The 22,498-nt window shown below is 39.4% G+C and overlaps 1 protein-coding gene across 12 annotated transcripts in view; it reads left to right on the forward strand.

Moving 5' to 3' along the window:
- Positions 1 to 22,121, forward strand: part of CEP63 (centrosomal protein 63) — a 79,445-nt gene extending 57,324 nt beyond the window's left edge. For 3 of the 12 annotated variants that reach the window (XM_040232898.1, XM_040232888.1, XM_040232880.1), the window contains 9 exons: positions 2,503 to 2,736; positions 2,989 to 3,128; positions 6,630 to 6,767; positions 10,027 to 10,141; positions 11,018 to 11,215; positions 12,534 to 12,620; positions 18,480 to 18,685; positions 19,462 to 19,747; positions 21,596 to 21,995. In XM_040232898.1, the coding sequence (XP_040088832.1) occupies positions 2,503 to 2,736; positions 2,989 to 3,128; positions 6,630 to 6,767; positions 10,027 to 10,141; positions 11,018 to 11,215; positions 12,534 to 12,620; positions 18,480 to 18,685; positions 19,462 to 19,747; positions 21,596 to 21,754 (1,563 nt within the window). In that variant the 3' untranslated portion in view covers positions 21,755 to 21,995. Of the gene's footprint in view, positions 1 to 2,502; positions 2,737 to 2,988; positions 3,129 to 6,629; positions 6,768 to 10,026; positions 10,142 to 11,017; positions 11,216 to 12,533; positions 12,621 to 18,479; positions 18,686 to 19,461; positions 19,748 to 21,595 lie in introns of all 12 variants that reach the window. The other 9 variants (XM_040232946.1, XM_040232929.1, XM_040232954.1 and 6 more) reach the window with 5 other exon arrangements.
- Positions 22,122 to 22,498: the final 377 nt, after the last annotated feature.

The raw sequence follows: 22,498 nt of genomic DNA on the forward strand, positions 1-22,498 counted from the left end.
ATTTCTTTAGGTGTTAATATAAATAGTGCTGTGTTTTTTTGTTTTTTAATTTTTATTTTATTCATTTGGCTGCAATGGGTCTTAGTTGCAGCATCATATCGGCTTCTGTAGTTGTGGTGCATGGGCTTAGTTGCTCCAAGGCATGTGGGATCTTGGCTGCCTGACCAGGGATTGAACCTGTGTCCTTTGCATTGCAAGGCAGATTCTTACCACTGGACTACTGGGAAAGTCCTGTGTTTTGTTTTTAATTTAAATTTCACATGTTTACTTTTGGCATATAGGAAAATGGTTGACTTTTATATATTAACTTTATATCTTGCAGGCTTGCTATAGTTGATTATTAACTTAGGGATTTTTTTTTGGTTGATTCTTTCAGATTTTCTACATAGATGATCACATCATCTGTGGATAAAGGTAGTTTTATGACTTCTTTCCTGATCTGTATACCTTTTATTTCCTTTTCTTACTGCATTAACTAGGACATCCACTGTGATGGTTGAAAAGGAGTGATGTGAGGATAGATTGTTGCCTTATATCTGATCCTGGTGGGAAAGTGTCAAGTTTCCCAACATTAAGTATAACATTAGCTGTATGGTTTCTGTAGAAAGTCTTTGTCAAGTTGAGAAAGTTCCTCTCTATTCTTAGTTTTTATCATGGAGTTTTTTTTTTTCCTATCATGAATATATTATATATACACATATATGTGTATGTATATATATTTTTTAAATTGGAGAACAGTTGCTTTACAATGTTATGGTGGTCTCTGTAGTACGTCAGTGTGAATCAGTCATAATTATGTATATATCACCTCTCTTGAGCCTCCCTACCTGCCACATTCCACCCCTCTAAGTTGTCATAGAATGCCAGGCTGGGCTCCCTGTGTTATGCAGCAGCTTCCCACTAGGAAGGTTACCCGTGTTACACATGATGGTGTATATATGTCAGTGCTACTTTCTCAGTTTGTCCTGCCCTCTGCTTCCCACGCCATGTCTACCAGTTTGTTCTTTACATCTGCATTTCCATTTCTCTGTAAATAGGTTCATCAGTACTATTTTTCTAGATTCCATATATATGCATTAATATATGATAGTTGTTTTTCTCTTTCTGGCTTACTCACACAGTATAATAGGCTCTAGGTTCATCCACCTCACTAAAACTACTCAAATTCATTCCTTTTTATGGCTGAGTAATATTCCATTGTATATATGTACCACAGCTACTTTATTTTTATTTCTAGCTTTTTTTTAATTGGTGAAAATTGCTTTACAATGTTGCATCAGTTTCTGCCATACGACAATGTGAATCAGTCATAATTTTATATATATCCCCTCCGTGTTGAGCCTTCCTCCCCTGCCCACATCCCACCCCTCTAGGTCATCCCAGAGCACCAGACTGGGCTCCCTGTATTATATAGCAACTTTCCACTGACTGTCTCTTTTACACGTGATAGTGTATGTATGTCAGTGGTACTTGCTCAATTCATCTCACTCTCACCTCCCCCCGCTGTGTCAAGTCTGTTCTCTACTAGGTTCATCAGTACCATTTTTCTGGATTCCATATATATGTGTTAATATATAATACTTGTTATTTTCTTTCTGACTTACTTCACTCTATGTAAGAGGCCCTAGGTTCATCTACCTCACTACAGCTGACTCAAATTTATTCCTTTTTATGACTGAGCATATTCCATTGTTCTACAACTTCTTTATCCATTCATTTGTTGATGGACATCTAGGTTCCTTCCATGTCCTGGCTATTGTAAATAGTGCTGTGATGAACATTGGGGTACATGTGTCGTTTTGAATTGTGGCTTTCTCAGGGTATATGCCCAGTAGTAGGATTGCTGGGTCATATCATTGTTTGGGGGCTTCCCTAGTGGGTAAGTGATAAAGAATCTGCCTGCAATTCAGGAGACCACCTTCTACTCAAGGGACGTGGGTTTGATCCCTGGATTGGGAATATCGCCTGTAGAAGAAAATGGCAACCCATTCTAATATTCTAGCCCCATGGGCTACAGTCCATGGGGTCACAAGAGCCAGACATGACTTAGCGACTAAACCACCACCACCTGGTGGTTTTACTCCTAGTTTGTTGTGAATCTCCATACTGTAGTGGCAGTACCTGTTCACGTTCCCACCAGCAGAGCAGCAGGGCTCTATTTTCTCTGCATCCTCTCTAGCATTTATTGTTTGTAGTTTTTTTGCTGATGACCATTCTCATTGGTATGAAGTGATACCTCATTGTAGTTTTGATTTTTATTTCTCTAATAATGAGTGATGTGAGCATCTTTCCCTGTGTTGATTGGCCATCTGTATGTCTTCTTTGGAGAAATGTCTGCTTAAATATTTGTTCATTTTTTGACTGGACTGGTGAATGAATTATATATTTTTAATGATCTATTGCTGTATGTTTTTATGGAGGTAAAATTCAGTTTCACTTTAGTCTTCCTTGTTCATTGATTATTCTTTTACTTTTACCATTTGGTAATTTGTGTATTTTTAGGCTCAGCTTGCCAATCGGAAACAAAAATTAGAGTCTGTGGAACTGTCCAGCCAGTCAGAAATTCAGCACCTGAGCAGTAAGCTGGAGCGGGCCAATGATACTATCTGTGCCAATGAGTTGGAAATAGAGCGCCTCACCATGAGAGTCAATGACTTGGTTGGAACCAATATGACTATTATGCAAGAGCAGCGGCAGAAAGAAGAAAAATTGAGGGAATCTGAAAAACTACTAGAGGTATATTTTTAAATTTTTATATACTATAACTGAGGAAATGTGTGTATGTCTGTTTTAAGAGAAACTAACCTAGAACTAGGTTCCAAAATCTGCAGTTTCTTACCTACTCTGTAGCCAATGGATCAGATATTGATATTGGGCCTATTAATACTGTATCTGTTATATAATTTACAGTTTGACTCCTGGCTTCCTTTCCTCATGAAATAGAAAAACTGTAATAACATCTGACTTTTTTTCTGAGTATTTTTACAGGTTCTTCAAGAAGAAAAGAGAGGATTGAAGGCAGCTCTTCAGACTCAAGAAAATTTTATCCATGATGCAAGAATACAAAAGGAGAAGCTGCAAGCAAAATTAAAGGCAGCAGATACTCAACACACAGTAGAGACCATAAGGTATAACCTTAAATATTATTAGTCTTAGCCACAGGGTAGTTTGGCAGTAAGCATGAGTACGTCAAGGCTGTATATTGTCACCCTGCTTATTTAATTTATATGCAGAGTACATCATGAGAAATGCTGGACTGGAAGAAACACAAGCTGGAATCAAGATTGCCGGGAGAAATATCAATAACCTCAGATATGCAGATGACACCACCCTTATGGCAGAAAGTGAAGAGGAACTAAAAAGCCTCTTGATGAAAGTGAAAGAGGAGAGCGAAAAAGTTGGCTTAAAGCTCAACATTCAGAAAACAAAGATCATGGCATCTGGTCCCATCACTTCATGGGAAATAGATGGGGAAACAGTAGAAACAGTGTCAGACTTTATTTTTTTGGGCTCCAAAATCACTGCAGATGGTGACTGCAGCCATGAAATTAAAAGACGCTTACTCCTTGGAAGAAAAGTTATGACCAACCTAGATAGTATATTCAAAAGCAGAGACATTACTTTGCCGACTAAGGTCTGTCTAGTCAAGGCTATGGTTTTTCCTGTGGTCGTGTATGGATGTGAGTGTTGGACTGTGAAGAAGGCTGAGCGCTGAAGAATTGATGCTTTTGACCTGTGGTGTTGGAGAAGACTCTTGAGAGTCCGTTGGACTGCAAGGAGATCCAACCAGTCCATTCTAAAGGAGATCAGCCCTGGGATTTCTTTGGAAGGAATGATGCTAAAGCTGAAGCTCCAGTACTTTGGCCATCTCATGCGAAGAGTTGACTCATTGGAAAAGACTTTGATGTTGGGAGGGATTGGGAGCAGGAGGAGAAGGGGATGACAGAGGATGAGATGGGTGGATGGCATCACAGACTCAATGGACGTGAATCTGAGCGAACTCTGGGAGTTGGTGATGGACGGGGAGGCCTGATGTGCTGCGATTCATGGGGTCACAAAGAGTCAGACACGACTGAGTGACTGAACTGAACTGAACTGAACTTAATATTACATATTCATAATTTTGTGCTTGATCATATTATAGGTTTTCTTAGTTTTAATTTCTGAGTTAAATTTTTAGGGTATTAGATAATAATGTATGGCTATTTTTTTCTACCTTCAGTTTGGGTCCCCTAACCAAGAAACTCTGATGTTTAGAAAGTTAGAAACCCTTTTGTCAATCTGTATGGGCTTCCCAGGTGGTGCAGTGGTAAAGAATCCACCTACCAATGCAAGAGACGTGGGTTCAATCCCCTGGGTTGGGAAGATCCTCAGAAGGAGGAAATGACAACCCACGCCATTATTCTTGCTAGGATGATCCAATGGACAGAGGAGCCTGGCAGGCTACAGTCCATGGGGTTGCAAAGAGTCAGACATGACTTAGCGATTCTTCTCTCTCTGTCTCCTGTTAATTTGTACCCTGTTGAAACTCCAAACATGAAAGGAATTATAGTCTTATGTCTCCTGGGAGGCTACCTTCTCTGGTAAGATAAATCATGATTAGTAGCTGGTAAGGACATGTGCTTATCTTCTGTGAGAACTCCAAAATTACAACTTGCTGCTGAACAACCATCAACAGAAGAATGTTGGCTCCCACCAAAAAGATACCCCACATCCAAGGGCAAAGAGGAAGCCCTAGCAAGATGGTAGGAGGGGCACAATCACCTTTAGAATCAAACCCCATACCAGCCAGAGACGCTCAGAGGGCTCAAACAAACCTTGTGCCACTGGGACCCAGAGACCCCACAGAGACTGAGCCAGAACTGTGTCTGAGTGTCTCCTGCAGAGGCATTGGTCAGCAGTGGCCTGCTGCAGTGGCAGGGGCTCTGGGTGCAGTAGCCCTGGGTGTGGCATAAGCCCTCTTGAGGAGGTCACCATTAACCCCACCATAGAGCAGCCAGAACTTCCACAGGACTGGGGAATGGACTCTTGGAGGGCCCAGACAGAACCTTGTGTGCACCAGGACCCAGGAGAAAGGAGCAGGGACCCCACAAGAGACTGACCCGGACTTGCCTGTGCCTGTCCAGGAGTCTCTGGCAGAGGCGCGGGTAAGCGGTGGCCTGCTGCAGGGTCAGAGGCACTGAGTGCGGCAGTGCGTGCCTGGGACCTGTTGAAGGAGGTCGCCATTATCTTCATTACCTCTGCCATAGTTTGCCCTCAGGTCAGACAACAGGGAGGGAACACAGCCCTGCCTATCAACAGAAAAGTGGATTAAAGATTTACTGAACATGGCCTCGCCCATCAGACCAAGACCCAGTTTCCCCCTCAGTCAGTCTCTCCCATCAGGAAGCTTCCATAAGCCTCTTATCCATCAGAGAGCAGACAGACTGAAAACCACAGTCACAGAAAACTAACCAAACTGATCACATGGACCACAGCCTCGTCTAACTTGATGAAACTATGAGCCATGCTGTGTAGGGCCACCCGAGATGGATGGGTCATGATGGAGAGTTCTAACAAAACGTGTTCCACTGGAGAAGGGAATGGCAAACCACTTCAGTATTCTCACCCTGAGAACCCCATGAACATTATGAAAAGGCAAGAAGATAGGACACTGAAAGATGAACTCCCCAGGTCGGTAGGTGTCCAATATGCTACTGGAGATCAGTGGAGAGAGAACTCCAGAAAGAATGAAGAGACGAAACCAAAGCAAAAACAGCACCCAGTTGTGGATGTGGCTGGTGATGGAAGTAAAGTCTGATGCTGTAAAGAGCAATATTGCATAGCAACCTGGAATGTTAAGTCCATGAATCAAGGCAAATTTGAAGCGATCAAACAGGAGATGGCAAGAGTGAACATCAACATTATAGGAATCAATGAACTAAAATAGACTGGAATGGGTGAATTTAACTCAGATGACCATTATATCTACTACTATGGGCAAGAATCCCTTAGGAGAAATGGAGTAGCCATCATAGTCAACGAAAGAGTCTGAAATGCAGTACTTGGATGCAATCTCAAAAACAATAGAATGATCTCTGTTCATTTCCAAGGCAAACCATTCACTATCACAGTAATCCAAGTCTGTGCCCCAACCAGTAATGCTGAAGAAGCTAAACGGTTCTGTGAAGACCTACAAGACCTTCTAGAAGTAACACTCAAAGAAGATGTCCTTCTCATTATACGGACTGGAATGCAAAAGTAGGAGGTCAAGAAACACCTGGGGTAACAGGCACATTTGGCCTTGGAGTACAAACAGCAGGTCAGAGGCTAACAGTTTTGTCAAGAGAACGCACTGGTCATAGCAAACACCCTCTTCCAACAACACAAGAGAAGACTCTATACATGGACATCACCAGATGTTCAGTATTGAAATCAGATTGATTATATTCTTTGCAGCCAAAGACGAAGAAGCTCTGTACAGTCAGCTAACTTTTTTTTTTTTTTTTTTTTTGGTAAACCAGGAAACAGACTAAAGAATTCTGAAGAGTTTCATTACTAAAAAGAGTTGGGAAAATATGAACTGCCTCTGTGTTGTTTTTGTTTGCAAAGATACAGGCCTTTAACAGTCCTTCTATGTCTTCCCTTAGATCGCTGGAGGAACCTCTGGCAGAAAGGAGGTATGCCTCTCAAGGGCAGGGGGACTTGCAGAACGTGCTCTGCCAACTGGATTTTACCCACACTAGTGAAGAGCTTCTGCAGGCAGAGGTGACGCGTCTGGAAGGCAGGTAGATAATTACATGCATTTCAGCAATGTTCAAATTGTTAGAAACTATTTCAGTCGTTGTATTGATAAAGTAAGCTAATGTAACAAATGAAAACATGTTTTTTCCTCCAGCTTTCACAAATTGGCCTAACTTCTGATTTCATTGAGATTAAAGGAGAACTTTGATTTCAATTAAAGTAGAACTTCCTAATCTTTTTACCACCAAACAAACCTACCAGTCAGCCTGCACCTGTCTGTGCCCTTAATCTATTAAGAGTGGATGAATCAATGGATGACATGTCTATGCTTCTAAGATTCCACTTATGTATAGTTTCTACAGTTTTTTCTTTTCTTTTTTACATTGTCAATTTTTAATCTCTGCTAAATCATTTCCCCTGGTATAAAATATGTTTTAATATTCCTCATCTTGGGAAAAAGATGAAAACCCTCCTTTAATCCTACATCCCTATCAAGTTACTTCCATATTTCTCTGCTCTTCTTCAAAACCCAATTCTTCAAGAAGTGTCTGTATTAACTCTCTGTATGTCTTCACATTTCTCCCATGCAGAAGGCCTTCAGTTAGACTGACTTTCCCTCTACCAGCCACCTCACTGGAGCTTCTCTTGGGGAGGTCTCACTGGACATGTGGTGCTCCTTCCTTCTGTTCTGAAATGCTGTTGATATGTCCTTGTGTGTTGATTGAATCCTTATTTATGCTGTACTATGCCCAGCTCACTTGTATTACAATACAGTGAACTTTTTTTGTGTGTGTCATACTGCAGAACTTTTTGATTGGGAGCAGTTTGATATTTTATTTTAAACATAAATCACAGTCATTTGTACTCTAATGTTTTCTGCATGTAGAAGATAAAAATATATAAACAGCCTGCAGGGAAACAAACAACCCAAAAATTTCCATTTTGCCTTTTTAAGTAACAAATTTTTATCCCTACTCTAACTAATATATCTTTTATTTCTGTTTTTGGAAACCACTAAGTATTTTCTTTGCATAGTAAATATACATGCATCCACAGAGTTTTTGCTTTCTTTCTCACCTTGAAATACTTAAGATATTCTTAACTCTCATTACTGAAGTATATTTTCACACTGTAGGTTGAATAAAATAAAGTTTAGTATTCTTTTGATGGGCTTCCCTGGTGGCTCAGACAGTAAAGAATCCACCTGTAATGCGGCAGACCTGGGTTCAATCCCTGGGTTGGGAAGATCCCCTGGAGGAGGGCTTGGGTATTCTTGCCTGGAGAATCCCGATAGACAGAGGAGCCTGGTGGGCTACAATCCATGGGGTCGCAAAGAGCTGGATGCAACTAAGCATAGCTTAGTTGACATGGCTTCCCTAGTGGCTCAGCAGGTAAAGAATCCATTTGTACCAGTGAAGGAGACACAGGTTAAATCCTTGAGTTGGGAAGATGCCCTGGAGAAGGTATGGCAACCCACTCTAGAATTCTTGCCTGGGAAATCCCACGGACAGAGGAGCCTGGTGGGGATCCATGGGATCACAAAAGAGGTGGACACGACTTAGTGGCTAAACAGCAATGACAAATTGTTATTGATATTAGAGCTAACATTTATATTTTTTATCATAGATTTTCCATTGATTAACTTTTTAGTGGTCTTTTACATGTTTTGCTATGCTTTCGGCAGACTCTGAAGACTTGTGTCTTGCTTCTGACACACTGCCCACTTGGAACACCTTATTCTCTTTAGGCATCAATTTTCCCATCTTTAGATAGGACGAGATTATTTCTGATTTTTCTTCTCTCTCTACCTCAGTGTTTTATTTGACATATTATAGCCATGTACTAAGTACCACATAATAAGCATTCTAGGATTTTTAGAAATGAGGTTGGAATAAATGGATACAAATACCCCTGTTCAGTAATAAAACTGAATGACTTTAAACATTATTTTTATATAGCAAAAGACAGGTGGAAAAAGGAACCCTTTTAGGCAGCTTATCTGTATCGTTCAGTTTGAACAGAACACTCCCTGCAGCAGGAACTGGAGGAATGCACATGACTGCTTCGTGTTGTTGTATTGCCAAGGTGATACTTTGAACGATAGCTTACCTGGTAAATTGGCTGTGTGGGGGAACAGTCTAACAGTTATTAAGCCTTTATTGAACAGTCTGGAACCGAATGATGAAGGGCCCAAGAGTATGGTGGACAAGGTTAAAGGGAAGTGAGAAGTTAAAGATATTATTTTAATTATAGAATTTGTAGTTTGAGAGACAGAATATGTACATTAAAAGACCTAAGAGCAATTTCAGTGAAAGTTCTAGAAAGTATCTACATTCAAACTCTAACAATTGAAAGTAGACTGTTTTTAAGATGATTTAGGAGAAGGCAATGGCACCCCACTCCAGTACTCTTGCCTGGAAAATCCCATCGATGGAGGAGCCTGGAAGGCTGCCGTCCATAGGGTTGCTGAGGGTCGGACATGACTGAGCGACTTCTTTCATGCATTGGAGAAGGAAATGGCAACCCACTCCAGTGTTCTTGCCTGGAGAATCCCAGGGACGGGAGAGCCTGGTGGGCTGCCATCTCTGGAGTCACACAGAGTCGGACACGACTGAAGTGACTTAGCAGCAGCAGCAGCAGGGGAATGAGGGTCGGGGTGGCTCCATCCAGGTAAATGCTGATTCGATTCTTGAAAGGATGTTGACTGTCCATTGTCAGGTGGTAGGGGGAGGTCCTGTGTGGCCAAGCAGGTGATATGTGAAAAGAAAAGAAGTCAGGCTTAGCACATGGCGCAAGGCAGACTGTAAAGCCTAGCAATTTAGGAGCAAAAGGACTTTATAGTGGGTATGAGCTGTGAGATAAGAGAGGTATGGTGTCCATGAGGTTCTTATATCTGATGAGGGATAAATAAAGGTGACAGGTTGGAAACTCATGATTATTTTGGCAGCTGTGTGTAGGATGGGGTTGTAATTAAGCGTGGTGAAGACTGACATTATGATGGCAGTTCGTGTACAACTAGAGAGAAAAAATTGCCTAAGTTGCTATAACATTTAGAATTTTGTAACCAGTAGTATTTTAAGCAGATAGAAGGTATATAGGTGAACACAGAAGTCAAAAGTTCTCCCCAGAAATGTGGATTGGATTTTGCTGACTCCACTGATATGGAAATTGGAAATGAGTTTTATTTTGGGGGACAAAGTGATGTTTATTTCTTGGACATTAAGAGGGTAGTTAAATAACTCAACTTGTGGGATTCAGGGTTTTGTTTTGTTTTAATTATGTGACCTTATTTTTGTCATAAAGCTTAGAATCTGTGAGTGCAACATGTAAACAGCTGAGCCAAGAGCTAATGGAAAAATATGGAGAGCTGAAGAAGATGGAAGTGCACAACAATGAGTACAGGGCTGAGATCAAGAAGGTGAGAGGTGCAAACCCCGCTGTGTTTGTAGACTGAGCAGTGGGTTGGGAGGTTATAGTACTGAATTTTAATGAGAGAAAAATCTCATCCAGAGGCCATGTGATGCTCATGAGTAGAGCACCTGTAAGGTGCTTAGGAGAATATCTTTCTGTGTCATCCTCAGGGATGCCGTTTAAGTATTTTCAAGATAATTGAAGCCTGCTCCCTTTGAACTCTACAACTTTATTTTAAATATGTCTTGATGAAAAATTTTCTAAAAGATAACACACCTTCTTGCTTGCATGAACACATGAACATATTAACTGAGATAGCATTTAGTATTTTCTTACTGACTGAAGGTGGTGATGAATGTGTATTCGCTTCTGTACTGTGGGTAGTTATATCCTCATTGGCATTTGAAGTTTGTAGAATTAGTCTCTGTGTTAGTGGGCCCTAGCTGTCCTATTTGTTGAGTCAGTTTTTTTTTTTTTTATTATTACTTCTTTGAGATTACTTCTAGCTCCTTTCTTTTTCTTTTTCTGTTATCTTCTGTGGACCAGGAAACCATATACACAAAAGTTTTAGATTTGCAACCAGAAAGAGTGAAGGTAACAAATGCTGTCCTCTAAACAATGTGTGCTTCAGCTCTTTGATGCTGGTTCTCAGCATTTGAGTCAGCCATCTCTCACTGTTTGGAGATCTAATAAATAATTGTGGGCATAACCACCTGACCTTCAGTTCAGATATGCAGCTTGGTAAATTGCTAATTTTTTGCAGATTTAATTAGGGAAAAATTTATGACTTGAGGCAAGGTAAAAATTACTCTATTATTAATATATTTTTCTATCTAACATGTCTTCTCTCAATTTGTAATGCTTTCTGTTTTTTTTTTTGCAGTTGAAAGAACAGATTTTACAGGCTGAACAGAGTTACAGTTCTGTACTAGAAGGAATGAAGATGGAGATCTCCCAGCTAACTCGAGAGTTACATCAGCGAGATATCACTATTGCTTCCACCAAAAGTTCTTCCTCTGACATGGAAAAGCGACTCAGAGCAGAGATACAAAAGGCAGAAGAAAAAGCAGTCGAGCATAAGGTGAAACTTGAACAAAAATTTTATTTGAAGTTTGTTTTTGAAGGTTCAATTTATTAAAGGTATAATTTCCATAGTGTTTAATTCAGTAAATTTTTATTAACCCTCTTCTTTAGGCTGGTTAACAAGTAGTCTAGTGAAGATTGGCAGGAGTTAAGTAGTTCAGACAAGTGAAAAGACTATTTCTATGGTGAGTGGTGAAGGTTACCCTGTTCACTGTGGCAGGTGGGACAAGTGGTGAGGGATGAAATGGGAAAGCAGGGATTAGCTCCTGAAGGGCCTGCCTGCCCTGTGCAGGAGTTTTTATGTTATCTTGGGGTCTGTAGAGAATGGGTTAAACAGGAGTAAAAAGTTTCTGTGGTTGTATGGAGAATAAGCAGGGAGGCAGAGAGACCACTCAGATGCTGTCACAGCAGTGAGATGGTGGCCTGAGCACTGCGCAGGGGAGACCCAGGGAAATGGATGCATTCTGGAGATACTTGCTTGGTAATATTGACTAGACTTTGTATTTGACTGGACAGGGAGAGTGAGTTAGACAGAGTTAGGGAAGGATGTCACTAGGATTCCGGCTTGGGAAACTGATTAGAGAGAGTGATGCTTTTTAATGAAATATAGAAAAGATAAGGAGCAGGTTTGGGGAGGATAATGAATTTGTATGAAAGGGACAAAAAATGGGGAAGCTGGCAGATGGGACACTGGTTTGAGATAAAATCTGGACTTTCATATGGAAATATCTAATAGTTCCACAGAAGGCCTGGAGTGCAAGATTAAAATCAAGGTAAGACATTTAGCCGTGGAAGTCTTTACATGAAGTTGGCATTTGAAACCCCAGGAGACTTAGATATTGTAAGGGGAAGGCATAGAGTGTGAAGAGAAGAGACTTGAACCCAACTTAGGAAACTACTCATTTAGGGTAAAAAAGTGCCAGAATGATGCTAAAAAGGAAAGAGACAATAAGGAAGAAAACCAGATAGTTTTCACAAAAGAAGCAGGAAGCCAAGGAAGGCAGGAATCTTCAAGTAGGAATAAGCTGCTATCCTTGAAAGGAGTGCAGATTACAAGATACTGGAGGTAGAGGCCAGGAAGAGGAGTGCCAGGGTGTCACCAGTGCCTGGATTGATCTGTTTAGAATAATACTCTTAATTGCATGAGTACAAATTCATGTTGAAACACCTCTTCAAAAAATGTTTTAGAAAGTATTTGTATATATGAATGAAGAATGTAATTTCACCTAATGAAAATTATATATAGAAAAAATTTTTAAGATGCATTTGATTTATTCATTACATTTATTTAGTTTTTTCTACTTTTCCCTTCTCAGGAGATGTTGGGTCAGCTGGAATCACTGAAGTTAGAAAATCGTCATCTTTCTGAAATGGTGATGAAATTGGAATTGGGTTTACATGAGGTACATATATAGAAACTTGCTTTTCTGCTATACAAGCCTCTTGTATAGCTTTTCTGCTGTGTGTGAAGTTGCTCAGTTGTGTCTGACTCTTTGTGACCCCATGGACTGTAGCCTACCAGGTTCTTCATCCATGGGATTTTCCAGGCAAGAATACTGGGGTGGGTTGCCATTTCCTTCTCCAGGAGATCTTCCCGAACCAGGGATTGAACCTGGGTCTCCCACATTGTAGGCAGATGCTTTACCGTCTGAGCCACCAGGGAAGCTCATATAAGAAATTACTTTGTAAATACTGATATTGTAAAGAGAAAGCTAAGATCAAACTATGAAATGATCCTTCTGCAAAAACTTTCTCAAAAAAAAGTCAAGACAGTGATAGGAGTGAGCAAAATATCACTCTTCACTCCAGCAACTGGAAGATTTTAAAAAATACTATATGTGATAAAAATACATGTAAGATAGAATATATATAAAGGGTTTAACATAATGTCTGGCATTTAGTAGGTATATAATAAATATTTAATGCTGTTATTATTACTGTAATGACTATTTTCACAGTCTTTTCATTATACAGTATGTCATCTTTTAAGTATTTTTGTTTTAAATATATTTCTACAAGGTAAAAGTGTTAAGTGAAAGGTTTAGTTGCTCGGTTGTATCTGACTCTGCGACCCCATGGACTATAGCCCTCCAGGCTCCTCTGTCCATGGGATTCTCCAGGCAAAAATACTGGAATGGGTAGCCATTCCCTTCTCCAGGGAATCTTCCCAACTCAGAGATCAAACCCGTATCTCCTGCATTGCAGGCAGATTCTTTACCGTCTGAGCCACTAGAGAAAATACACTTCATTTAATCAAATATTCTAGAATCTTTTATGCTCAAAATATTTAGTAGATGGTGTAATAGATACAAGGATGAATAAGATTCTTGTCTTTACAAGACTGAGGGTAATCCAATAGGGAGGATAAGAAATGTAAGCAAGCGTCTATGAAACCAGAGAACAGGAGTAGCTAACAGAGAGTTACCAACTGTGTGGGTGCTCTTTTAACTATTTTGTTATAAAATTGTTATTTTTGCAAAATGACCCATCTGTTGCTTACCCCTTTTCTTGATATGGGTCAAATGCCCAGAGATTTTAGAAATTCTTTTCTCTTTTTCTGGAGAGTCTATGCCTCCAAAAATTCATGGTTATACAATGGCCCTGTTGGCTCCTAAGTAGTTTTAGTTTCACTCTCAAGGATTGTGGAGGCTGGGGTGTAAGAACATGCAAAACACTACACGAATACTTTATTTCAGCTAAAGGAAAATACAGGGAACCATTTTTATAATCTTTTGAGAGGGTGAGACTCCCTTAGCATCTTGAAACCACAAAGAATTTTACAACATAAAGAATTCTACAACATAAAAATATAAAATTTCTGGACTGCAAAAGGCCCCATTTAAAAGACTGATAGACTAGAGGAAAACAATCTGTTAACAGACAAAAGGTTAATATAAAATATTAATATATAAGGCCTTATAAAGATAATACAATCATTGGGATCTAGTAGGAAAATAGGTTCAGTTCAGTACAGGTCAGTCACTCAGTCGTGTCAGACTCTTTGAGACCCCATGGACTGCAGCAGGCCAGGCTTCCCTGTCTATTGCCAATTCCCAGAGCTTGCTCAAACTAATGTGCATCGAGTTGGTGATGCCATCCAACCATCTCATCCTCTGTCGTCCCTTTCTCCTCCTGCCTTCCATCTTTCCCAGCATCAGGGTCTTTTCAAATGAGTCAGTTCTTCGCATCAGGTAGCCAAAGTATCGGAGCTTCAGCTTCAGCATCAATCCTGCCAGTGAATATTCAGGAGTGATTTCCTTTAGGGTTGACTGGTTGGATCTCCTTGCAGTCCAAGGGACTCTCAAGAGTCTTCTCCAACACCACAGTTCAAAAGCATCAATTCTTCGGCACTCAGCTTTCTTTATAGTCCAATTCTCACATCCATACACAACTATTGGAAATACCATAGCTTTGACTACATGGACTTTTGTCAGCAAAGTAATGTCTCTGCTTTTTAATATACTATTTAGGCTGGTCATAGCTTTTCTTCCAAGGAGCAAGTGTATTTTAATTTCATGGCTGCAGTCACCATCTGCAGTGATTTTGGAGCCCAAGGAAATAAAATCTCTCACTGTTGCCATTGTTTCCCCATCTCTTTGCCATGAAGTGATGGGACTGGATGCCATGATCTTAGTTTTTTGAATGTTGAATTTTAAGCCTGCATATCTGAGGTTATTGATATTTCTCCCAGCAGTCTTGATTCCACTTGTGCTTCATCCAGCCCAGCATTTCTCATGATGTACTCTGCATATAAGTTAAATAAGCAGGGTGACAATATGTAGCCTTGACATACTCCTTTCCCAATTTGGAACCAGTTTGTTGTTCCATGTCCAGTTCTAACTGTTCTATCTGACCTGCATACAGATTTCTCAGGGGGCAGGTAAGGTGGTCTGGTATTCCCATCTCTTGAAGAATTTTCCACAGTTTGTTGTGATCTACACAGTCCATAAACAGATAATCATAGAAGTAATGCAGAAATTCAGCAAGAAGAAAAGCAGTTACATCCCTTTAATAATCAAAAGAAATAAATATTCTTTTGTTTATTGACATGACAGTGATTTTTTAAAAACTGATATAACCAGTGTTGGCAGGGATATAGAGCAACAGGCTCTTTAGTGCTCTGTTAATGAGAAAGTAAATTGACACAGCTATTCTGGAGGGCAGTTTAGCAATGTCCATTAAACCGAATGTAAATACATGCAGTCTATAAAGTCCTGAGTCATGTGCATTTCTGATTTTGGTTGTCATTGCTGAATTGTTCTCCTTTTGTCATCAGTTTGCATTCCCAAAGAAGCCATCCCGGAGAAGCCATCCCGGAGAAGCAAATGATTGGAAACGGTCATTTCAGTGTTGTTTGCAGGATCCAAAATTTTTTAAAAATGTAGTCTGTAGAGGGATGGTTTCTGGATTTTCTTTACTAGGAAAATGTTATGCCGTCATTTAATGTGGCAGATGAACATATGCTCCCTCGCCAAATGCCTCTAAAACTAAAGTGAAAGGACTTTGTTTTTTAAAGCAAACCAACAAGGATGGAAAGAGTAGGAGAGGAGACAACAGCTAAGTATTTTGTAAGGGGGAAGGTGGATGGAAAGAAGGAAAGAAGAAAGGAGGGATGCATAGATGGAAGGAAGGAAAACAACTTTGTACACCTTGATAAGCAATACTAAGCTAGTGGAGAAAACCAAGAACCTGATTTGCACCAGAGTCTTCAAAAGGCTCAGTATTTCAGTTCAATTCAGTTGTGGCTGATTCTGTGCGACCCCATGCACTGCAGCACACCAGGCTTCCCTGTCCATCACCAGCTCCCAGAGCTTGCTCAAAGTCATGTCCATCGAGTCGGTGATGCCATCCAACCGTCTCATCCTCTGTTGTCCCCTTCTCCTCCTGCCTTCAATCTTTCCCAGCATCTTTCCCAGGGTCTTTTCAAATGAGTCAGTTCTTTGCATCAGGTGGCCAAAGTATCGGAGCTTCAGCTTCAGCATCAATCCTGCCAGTGAATTTTCAGGACTGATTTCCTTTAGGGTTGACTGATTGAATCTCCTTGCAGTCCAGGGGACTCTCAAGAGTCTCCAACACCACAGTTCAAAAGCATCATTTCTTTGGTGCTCAGCTTTCTTTATGGTCCAACTCTCACATCTGTGCATGACTTCTGGAAAAACTATAGCTTTGACTAGATGAATCTTTGTTGGCAAAGTAATGTCTCTGCTTTTTGATATGCTGTCTTGGTTGGTCATAACTTTTCTTCCAAAAGTCTTTTAATTTCATGGCTGCAGTCACCATCTGCAGTGATTTTGGAGCCCAAGAAAATAAAGCCTGTCACTGCTCAGGATTTGGAAATAGCTGATTGAGACTTTCATCTTATGTAATGTTCATATTGTAGAGTTGGGAACTCTCAGAGGTGCTTAACCCAGACTATGGCCAGAGATTCTGTTCAGCTTAATTTCTCCTGAAACCTCTAACAGTGGTAGTGATGTCCTTTCTTCACACAGCCAGGTGTGTGCTTGCTATGCACTTTTTATATTACTTTTCACATTCATTTATTTGTAATTATTATTAATAAAATAGTAAATTTGAGATAAATTTAAATGATGCCTGCCTGGAAAAAGCAAACATTATCTTCTTCTAAAAGATATCTTTAATGATATCAGATATCAAACTCTGGCTGTTGTGGATCATGTCAGCAGTTTAGACTTCCTCTGATTTTGAAGTTACAGTATAAACATGATGTATGTATTAAGAACAATTATTAGAAAGTTCCATTTTGCATTTACCTTCCTAGGAAGGTGATATTACTTTTACAAATGAATAATTTTGGCTAAATAACTCTTAATAAAAGTATCTAATTAGCTTTGTAATGAGAGCAATAGCTCTGATAAATTATTTATCACAGTGAAAATAAAAGTCTCCAGTAGTTCATAGTTTTAACTCCTATGTCCTGCAGATTTTTTTTTTTTTTTGAGATTTTACCTGTCAACAACTTGCTGCAAGATTTTATAACTTATTGTCACTACTAGTACAGATAGTTAAATGGTTGTATTTTAAGCTTTATTTTTTTGTTAGGTAAATTGTGTTTGTCAAACTACTTGACCAGCTTATTTTCAAAAAATTCTTTATAGAAAAGGGCAAGCTAAACATCATATTAAATTCCAAAGATGATAACCATAATTTTTCAGAATGCTAATGAAAATATTTTGTCATTAGGAAAAAATGGTCCAGCCTTCTGTTTTTTTAGGTACTGTATTACTAGGAAACACCTAGAATTGAAGAGCAGTAAAATTTGTAATTACAGAATTCAAACCATATCAGAGTAGTAATTTGTACCTTATCCTTGTTGAATACTGACTTATCATGTCAAAATCAATCTCACATACCAGAATAGGTACAACATTATGTAAAAGTTTTAAGACCAGAGAGTTATTTATTTAAAAGTTGTCCATGCCAGTCAGAATTCCTTTTCAGAACCTTATGTTCAGATGTCTTTCTTTGAAATAGGTCTCTTGATTTTCTTCCACAGGTATTGTGGGGCTATTCAACCTCCTTTCTCCCTCTTTTCTTTTTTTTTTTTTTAAGTTAAACTGTAGTTGTATAATTGCATAGTTACAATATTATATCAAAGTGTACAACATAATTATTCAATATTTTTATAGGTTATACTGTTTAAAGTTATTGTAAATTAATGGCTATATTGTCTGCTGTGTAATATATCCTTGTAGCTTATTTATTTTATACATAGTAGTTTGTGCCTCTTAATCCCCTTCCCCTGTCTAGCCGCACCCCCCTTCCCTCTCCCCATTGGTAACCATTCTCTGTGTCTGTGAATCTGTTTCTGTTTTGTATTATCCATTTGTTTTATTTTTTGGTTTCCACATATAAATGATAACATATAGTCTTTGTATTTCTCTGTCTGATTTATTTCACTAAGCTCAACTTTCTCTTTTCTTAAAAAAGAATTCATGGTTACTGTTTTCTTTCTTTTTGTCTGTATTTGATTCTCATTGGTAGCTTTCTTCCATCCTAGTTCCAGCCTTCCTCCAGCTCCTTGGATATTCCTTCACACATCAGGGAAGCCCATTGTGCTCCTACCCCATTAACTGTAAGAAATACATCCTTTTTATTTTTTAAGGTGCCAAAACCAGATCTATACTTTTTCCTAAGTAAAACCATAGATTAACTAGTCACAGCTAAAAGTAGTTTTCCACCAGAACTATCACAGATCACAAGTATTCTTTTGCAAATTAAGTGCCTCTGTTCTTTTTTATTAGGCAAAAGAGATTTCACTAGCAGACCTCCAGGAAAATTATATTGAGGCATTAAATAAATTAGTATCTGAAAATCAACAACTACAGAAAGATTTGATGGATACCAAAGGTCAGCTGGAGATTTCTACTCAGATATGCAAAAAAAACTGGGACAGGATCTTTAAACCAATACACAGCAGAGTACCTGAGTTCAAGAATACAGAGTTCAAGTAAATTTTCTTCATAGTTTATTTAAAATATGTATCTTTATTATGTAACGCTCATTTCTTTGATAATAATTTCCAATTTATAGAAATTAAACCCTTATCAAAGGACCCTATGTTTAATTCTGATGTACAGTGTGTACAAGTAAAGCTGTTAGGTTAAAAAATGCAGGGGGTTATATATTACTTTCCTATAAACTTCTAGATGTAGGTGAGAATAACAGCCTAATTCCCCTGAGTTTTGTCATGCTGCTTCCCACCTTTCTAGCTTCACTTGTCCCATAAGAAGTGGAAGTTAGCTTTTTATAAAAAGCTTCTTTTGCATTTTTGGTGAACTAATAATAGATTGTTACCTAAAACATCAGCATTCAATGAAAAACCACCCGGCTTCAGCTCTTACATGTTTTCCTACCAGGAACCTTTGCTGACACCCTCTCTGCCACTCCCACCTCACCCCCAGGTGAAGATAAGGGACTTCTCTCTGCACAGTACTTCCCTCTGTCCTACCACCAACCCCACTAGGGCACTTAGATAGCTTACGTGTCTTCCTTGCTGTTGTGTAAGTCTGTGGGGGCAGGGACGTGGTCATGGGGATTGGGTATTTGGGGCCAGGGTGATGAAAAAGAATGCCTGGTCTGAACGGGCTTCTGATTTTGTAAATTATAGCCTTCTCCTTAGTCTGGTTCTGTATTTTTATTGAACTTCCAACAACAAGTCTGTTTCTTTAAAGGAGGAAAATTGCTACAATGTTTATCTGCTTTATTTTCTAATCTGCTATCCAGTTCAGCCCATGGCCAGCACAGGCATGATGGGATGAAGGCTGAGCCCTACAAAGCAGGTCTTCATTCTCCGCAAGGACAAGCGTCAGATAGCATAGAGCCTGTGTCCCTGTCCCGGGGCTTCAGCCCACTGAGCCATCAGATCAGCTCTTGCTGCTCCAATGTCTCCCTGCCATCTAACTTTCTGTGCAAAACTAACTCTCTGCCTTCAGTGCTAGATACAAATGAAGCCAACTTTTCTGACACTATCTCTGAGAGTATAAATGACCCAGAAGACTTTACATCTTCGGTATGGAAACTTTCTGATCTTACTAGTTTATTAAGTGTGTTTAGTTTGATTTTTTTAAAAATTTTAAGATGGAGGATTTTTTTTTTCTTTTTGTCTCCTTACTGGTTCTTTCTTTTAAGTACCCTTTGTTATTCTTATTTATTTCTGTCCTAAGATTTTGCCTGTGAAGACTTCAGCCACAAGTACTTTTCAAAATGTGTCTTATTAAATATAAGTTATAGGGACTCATTTATTTTTAGCCAAAATTGAAAATTCCCTTCCTGCCTTTTTTCAGAGAGGGTCACCTTTGTATTGGAAATGATTGGTTCAAAGAATATCTCTGCCTGCCAAGATAGTCCTGGGGCATAGACAGTGGTGAAGGAGAAAAGGAATGGCTGGAAAGGGAAAGAGTGGGGTTGAGGCAGAGGAAGTAATGGCAGATGATGTGTCTGTTATAGACCATAGACTGGGCCGCCCCATGGGGCCCTGGTGGCAGACGCTGCCCTTCGACAGGGCTGGCCCCTTGTTCCTGCAGCAGATGTGAGGACTCCTCTCCACCCTTCTGTGCTGAAGCACTCACCTCTGGCCGTTCATTCTCATCACCCTGATGGTCCTGTATCTGTGAAAGTTCAGTATTTTTGACTTTTTAATGTGCCAACAAGTCCATAGGAGTTCTCTTTTAGTTGTTGAAATAAATGTACTATATATATAATTCTGAAATCCAAAAAAGACCTGATGACTAACTTTCTTTTTAAGTTTGGCACTAAGACCTGACCTGGCCTGAACCAATGTGATGTGATAAAATGTTGATTGATCCCACTTAACATTTTATGTCAGAAATACCAATGTGTTTGATGATGGGATATTACCTCAGACTCATCATAGGTCCTGTATTCTATATTTGTGAATTCATCTACTTGCTAAACTATTTGTTACCTGTAAGCAGAACTCATAAGCACTTCCACAGTTATTCTTGAACATGGCAGAGCTGGACAAAATGTGAGTCACTGGACTTGCATGTTTACAGCTAAGGTCAGCCAAGGTGGTATGTTACCCTCTTGTTTCAGCTCTTGTGCTGAGAGGCCCAGAAGATAGAGCCACTCAGGGGCAGTACAGTGCACGAAGCTCAGATGCTGGGCTTGAACAGGGTTTGAACCCCCACTTTGGCACCCATTAATGGGATGGCCTCAGGCAAGTCACTAAACACTGTGAACCTTGTTTTTTGTGAAATAAAGCAAACAGAATCTACCTGGTGAGTTATTTTTAGAAGTTGGGGTTATAATCTGTGTGAAGTTTGTATGTATGTGTTTGTGTTTCCCATAAGAGCAGTGTTTCAATATTCATTAATTCAGTGTTAGAGGTGACGTTATAGAAAATAACTACTGCAGATAAGGATCAACTGAATATGGTACATCTAAATTCTGAAACCAGTGATCTCAGACAAGGGGCTGTAGACTCAAATTTTGGAGGAAGGAAAATATTGATTTTTAACTGGTATCTAATTTATTACAGGTAGATTTTCTATGCTTTAAAAAGTAACATTCAGATTTTTATAAGTGAGTTTGAAATAAATAGGCATTAAGTATATCTCTTCTAGTATATAGAAGGCTCTGAAAGTTTTCAAATGAGTAACTAATATATTTATATGCCACTTCACACTTACATAACTGTGTCAGAAAGGAAGAGATCTGTGTTAATTTTTGTGGAACCTTTTTTTTTTTTAACTATTATTATCATTAGGATAAAGACAATATCTTGTCAAAGGAGAACATTCCCCTTTTGATATTGGTAGTTAGAAAATATCATGAATACTGTGTCTTAGAAATATACTGTTCAACTTACACATGTCAAAATTTGTTTCTCTTCTAGTGTCCCTTGCCTCTGTCTCCTCTTGGTTCAATAGCCACAAGATTTTTGGAAGAGGAAGAGCTGAGGTCTCATCATATTCTAGAGCGCCTAGATGCCCACATCGAAGAACTAAAGCGAGAAAGTGAAAAGACAGTGAAACAATTCACAGTCCTAAAGTAGCCTCTTAAAAATCACAAACTTGGAAATAAAAATAAACACTGAAGAGTTACTGTCATCATGAAGTAGCAGCTCTTTGAAAACCTGAACATATGACTATATAGAAGCCATAAAAATGAGATGTACTGAAGCTGCCATGAGGAATCTGAGAAGCTGATACTTAGCTCTAAGGTGTTTTCTCTGCACTGTCTTGTTTAAAGGACTTTTTCCAGCAATAGCATGTAAATAAACCACTTTGCTAGACTTTTTTCTCACATTAATATTTATTATCATAAAGTAATACTTTCTTTTGCTGACTTAAATGTAATAGCTGTAGACTAATTAAAGATTTTATGATACATATTGGAAATAAAGTAACTGTAGGAGCTTCCCTTGGGAGCAGTGTCTATAGTGGAAGCGTGGATCTCAGAGTGATCCAGATTTTGCTGGGTTTTGTACTGGTTTTGCTCCTCACTAGCCAGTTGGGTTGGTAATGTGCGAGGCTAGGCGGAATTATGTGAAGGGGCTGGATAAGTTTGACAGGAAGCCCTCTCCTATTCAAAAGACAGATGTGGGAAAGAGGTGGGCACAGGGCCTGGGACTGGGCTAGCATGGGAGCCTGGGGACACTCAGTAGAAATCTCGGCATCTGCATTTCTGAGGAGAGGTTTGAAGGGGAGACAAAGATGTCAAGGTGCAGAGGCATTTGAAGCTGTGGAGATCTGGAGGAGGAGGGCAAGGAGAGAGAAGAGCAGAACTTGGGGCCCGA

This window comes from Oryx dammah, unplaced genomic scaffold (assembly GCF_014754425.2).
Source record: "Oryx dammah isolate SB20612 unplaced genomic scaffold, SCBI_Odam_1.1 HiC_scaffold_2, whole genome shotgun sequence".
In the NCBI taxonomy this organism is placed as follows: domain Eukaryota; kingdom Metazoa; phylum Chordata; class Mammalia; order Artiodactyla; family Bovidae; genus Oryx; species Oryx dammah.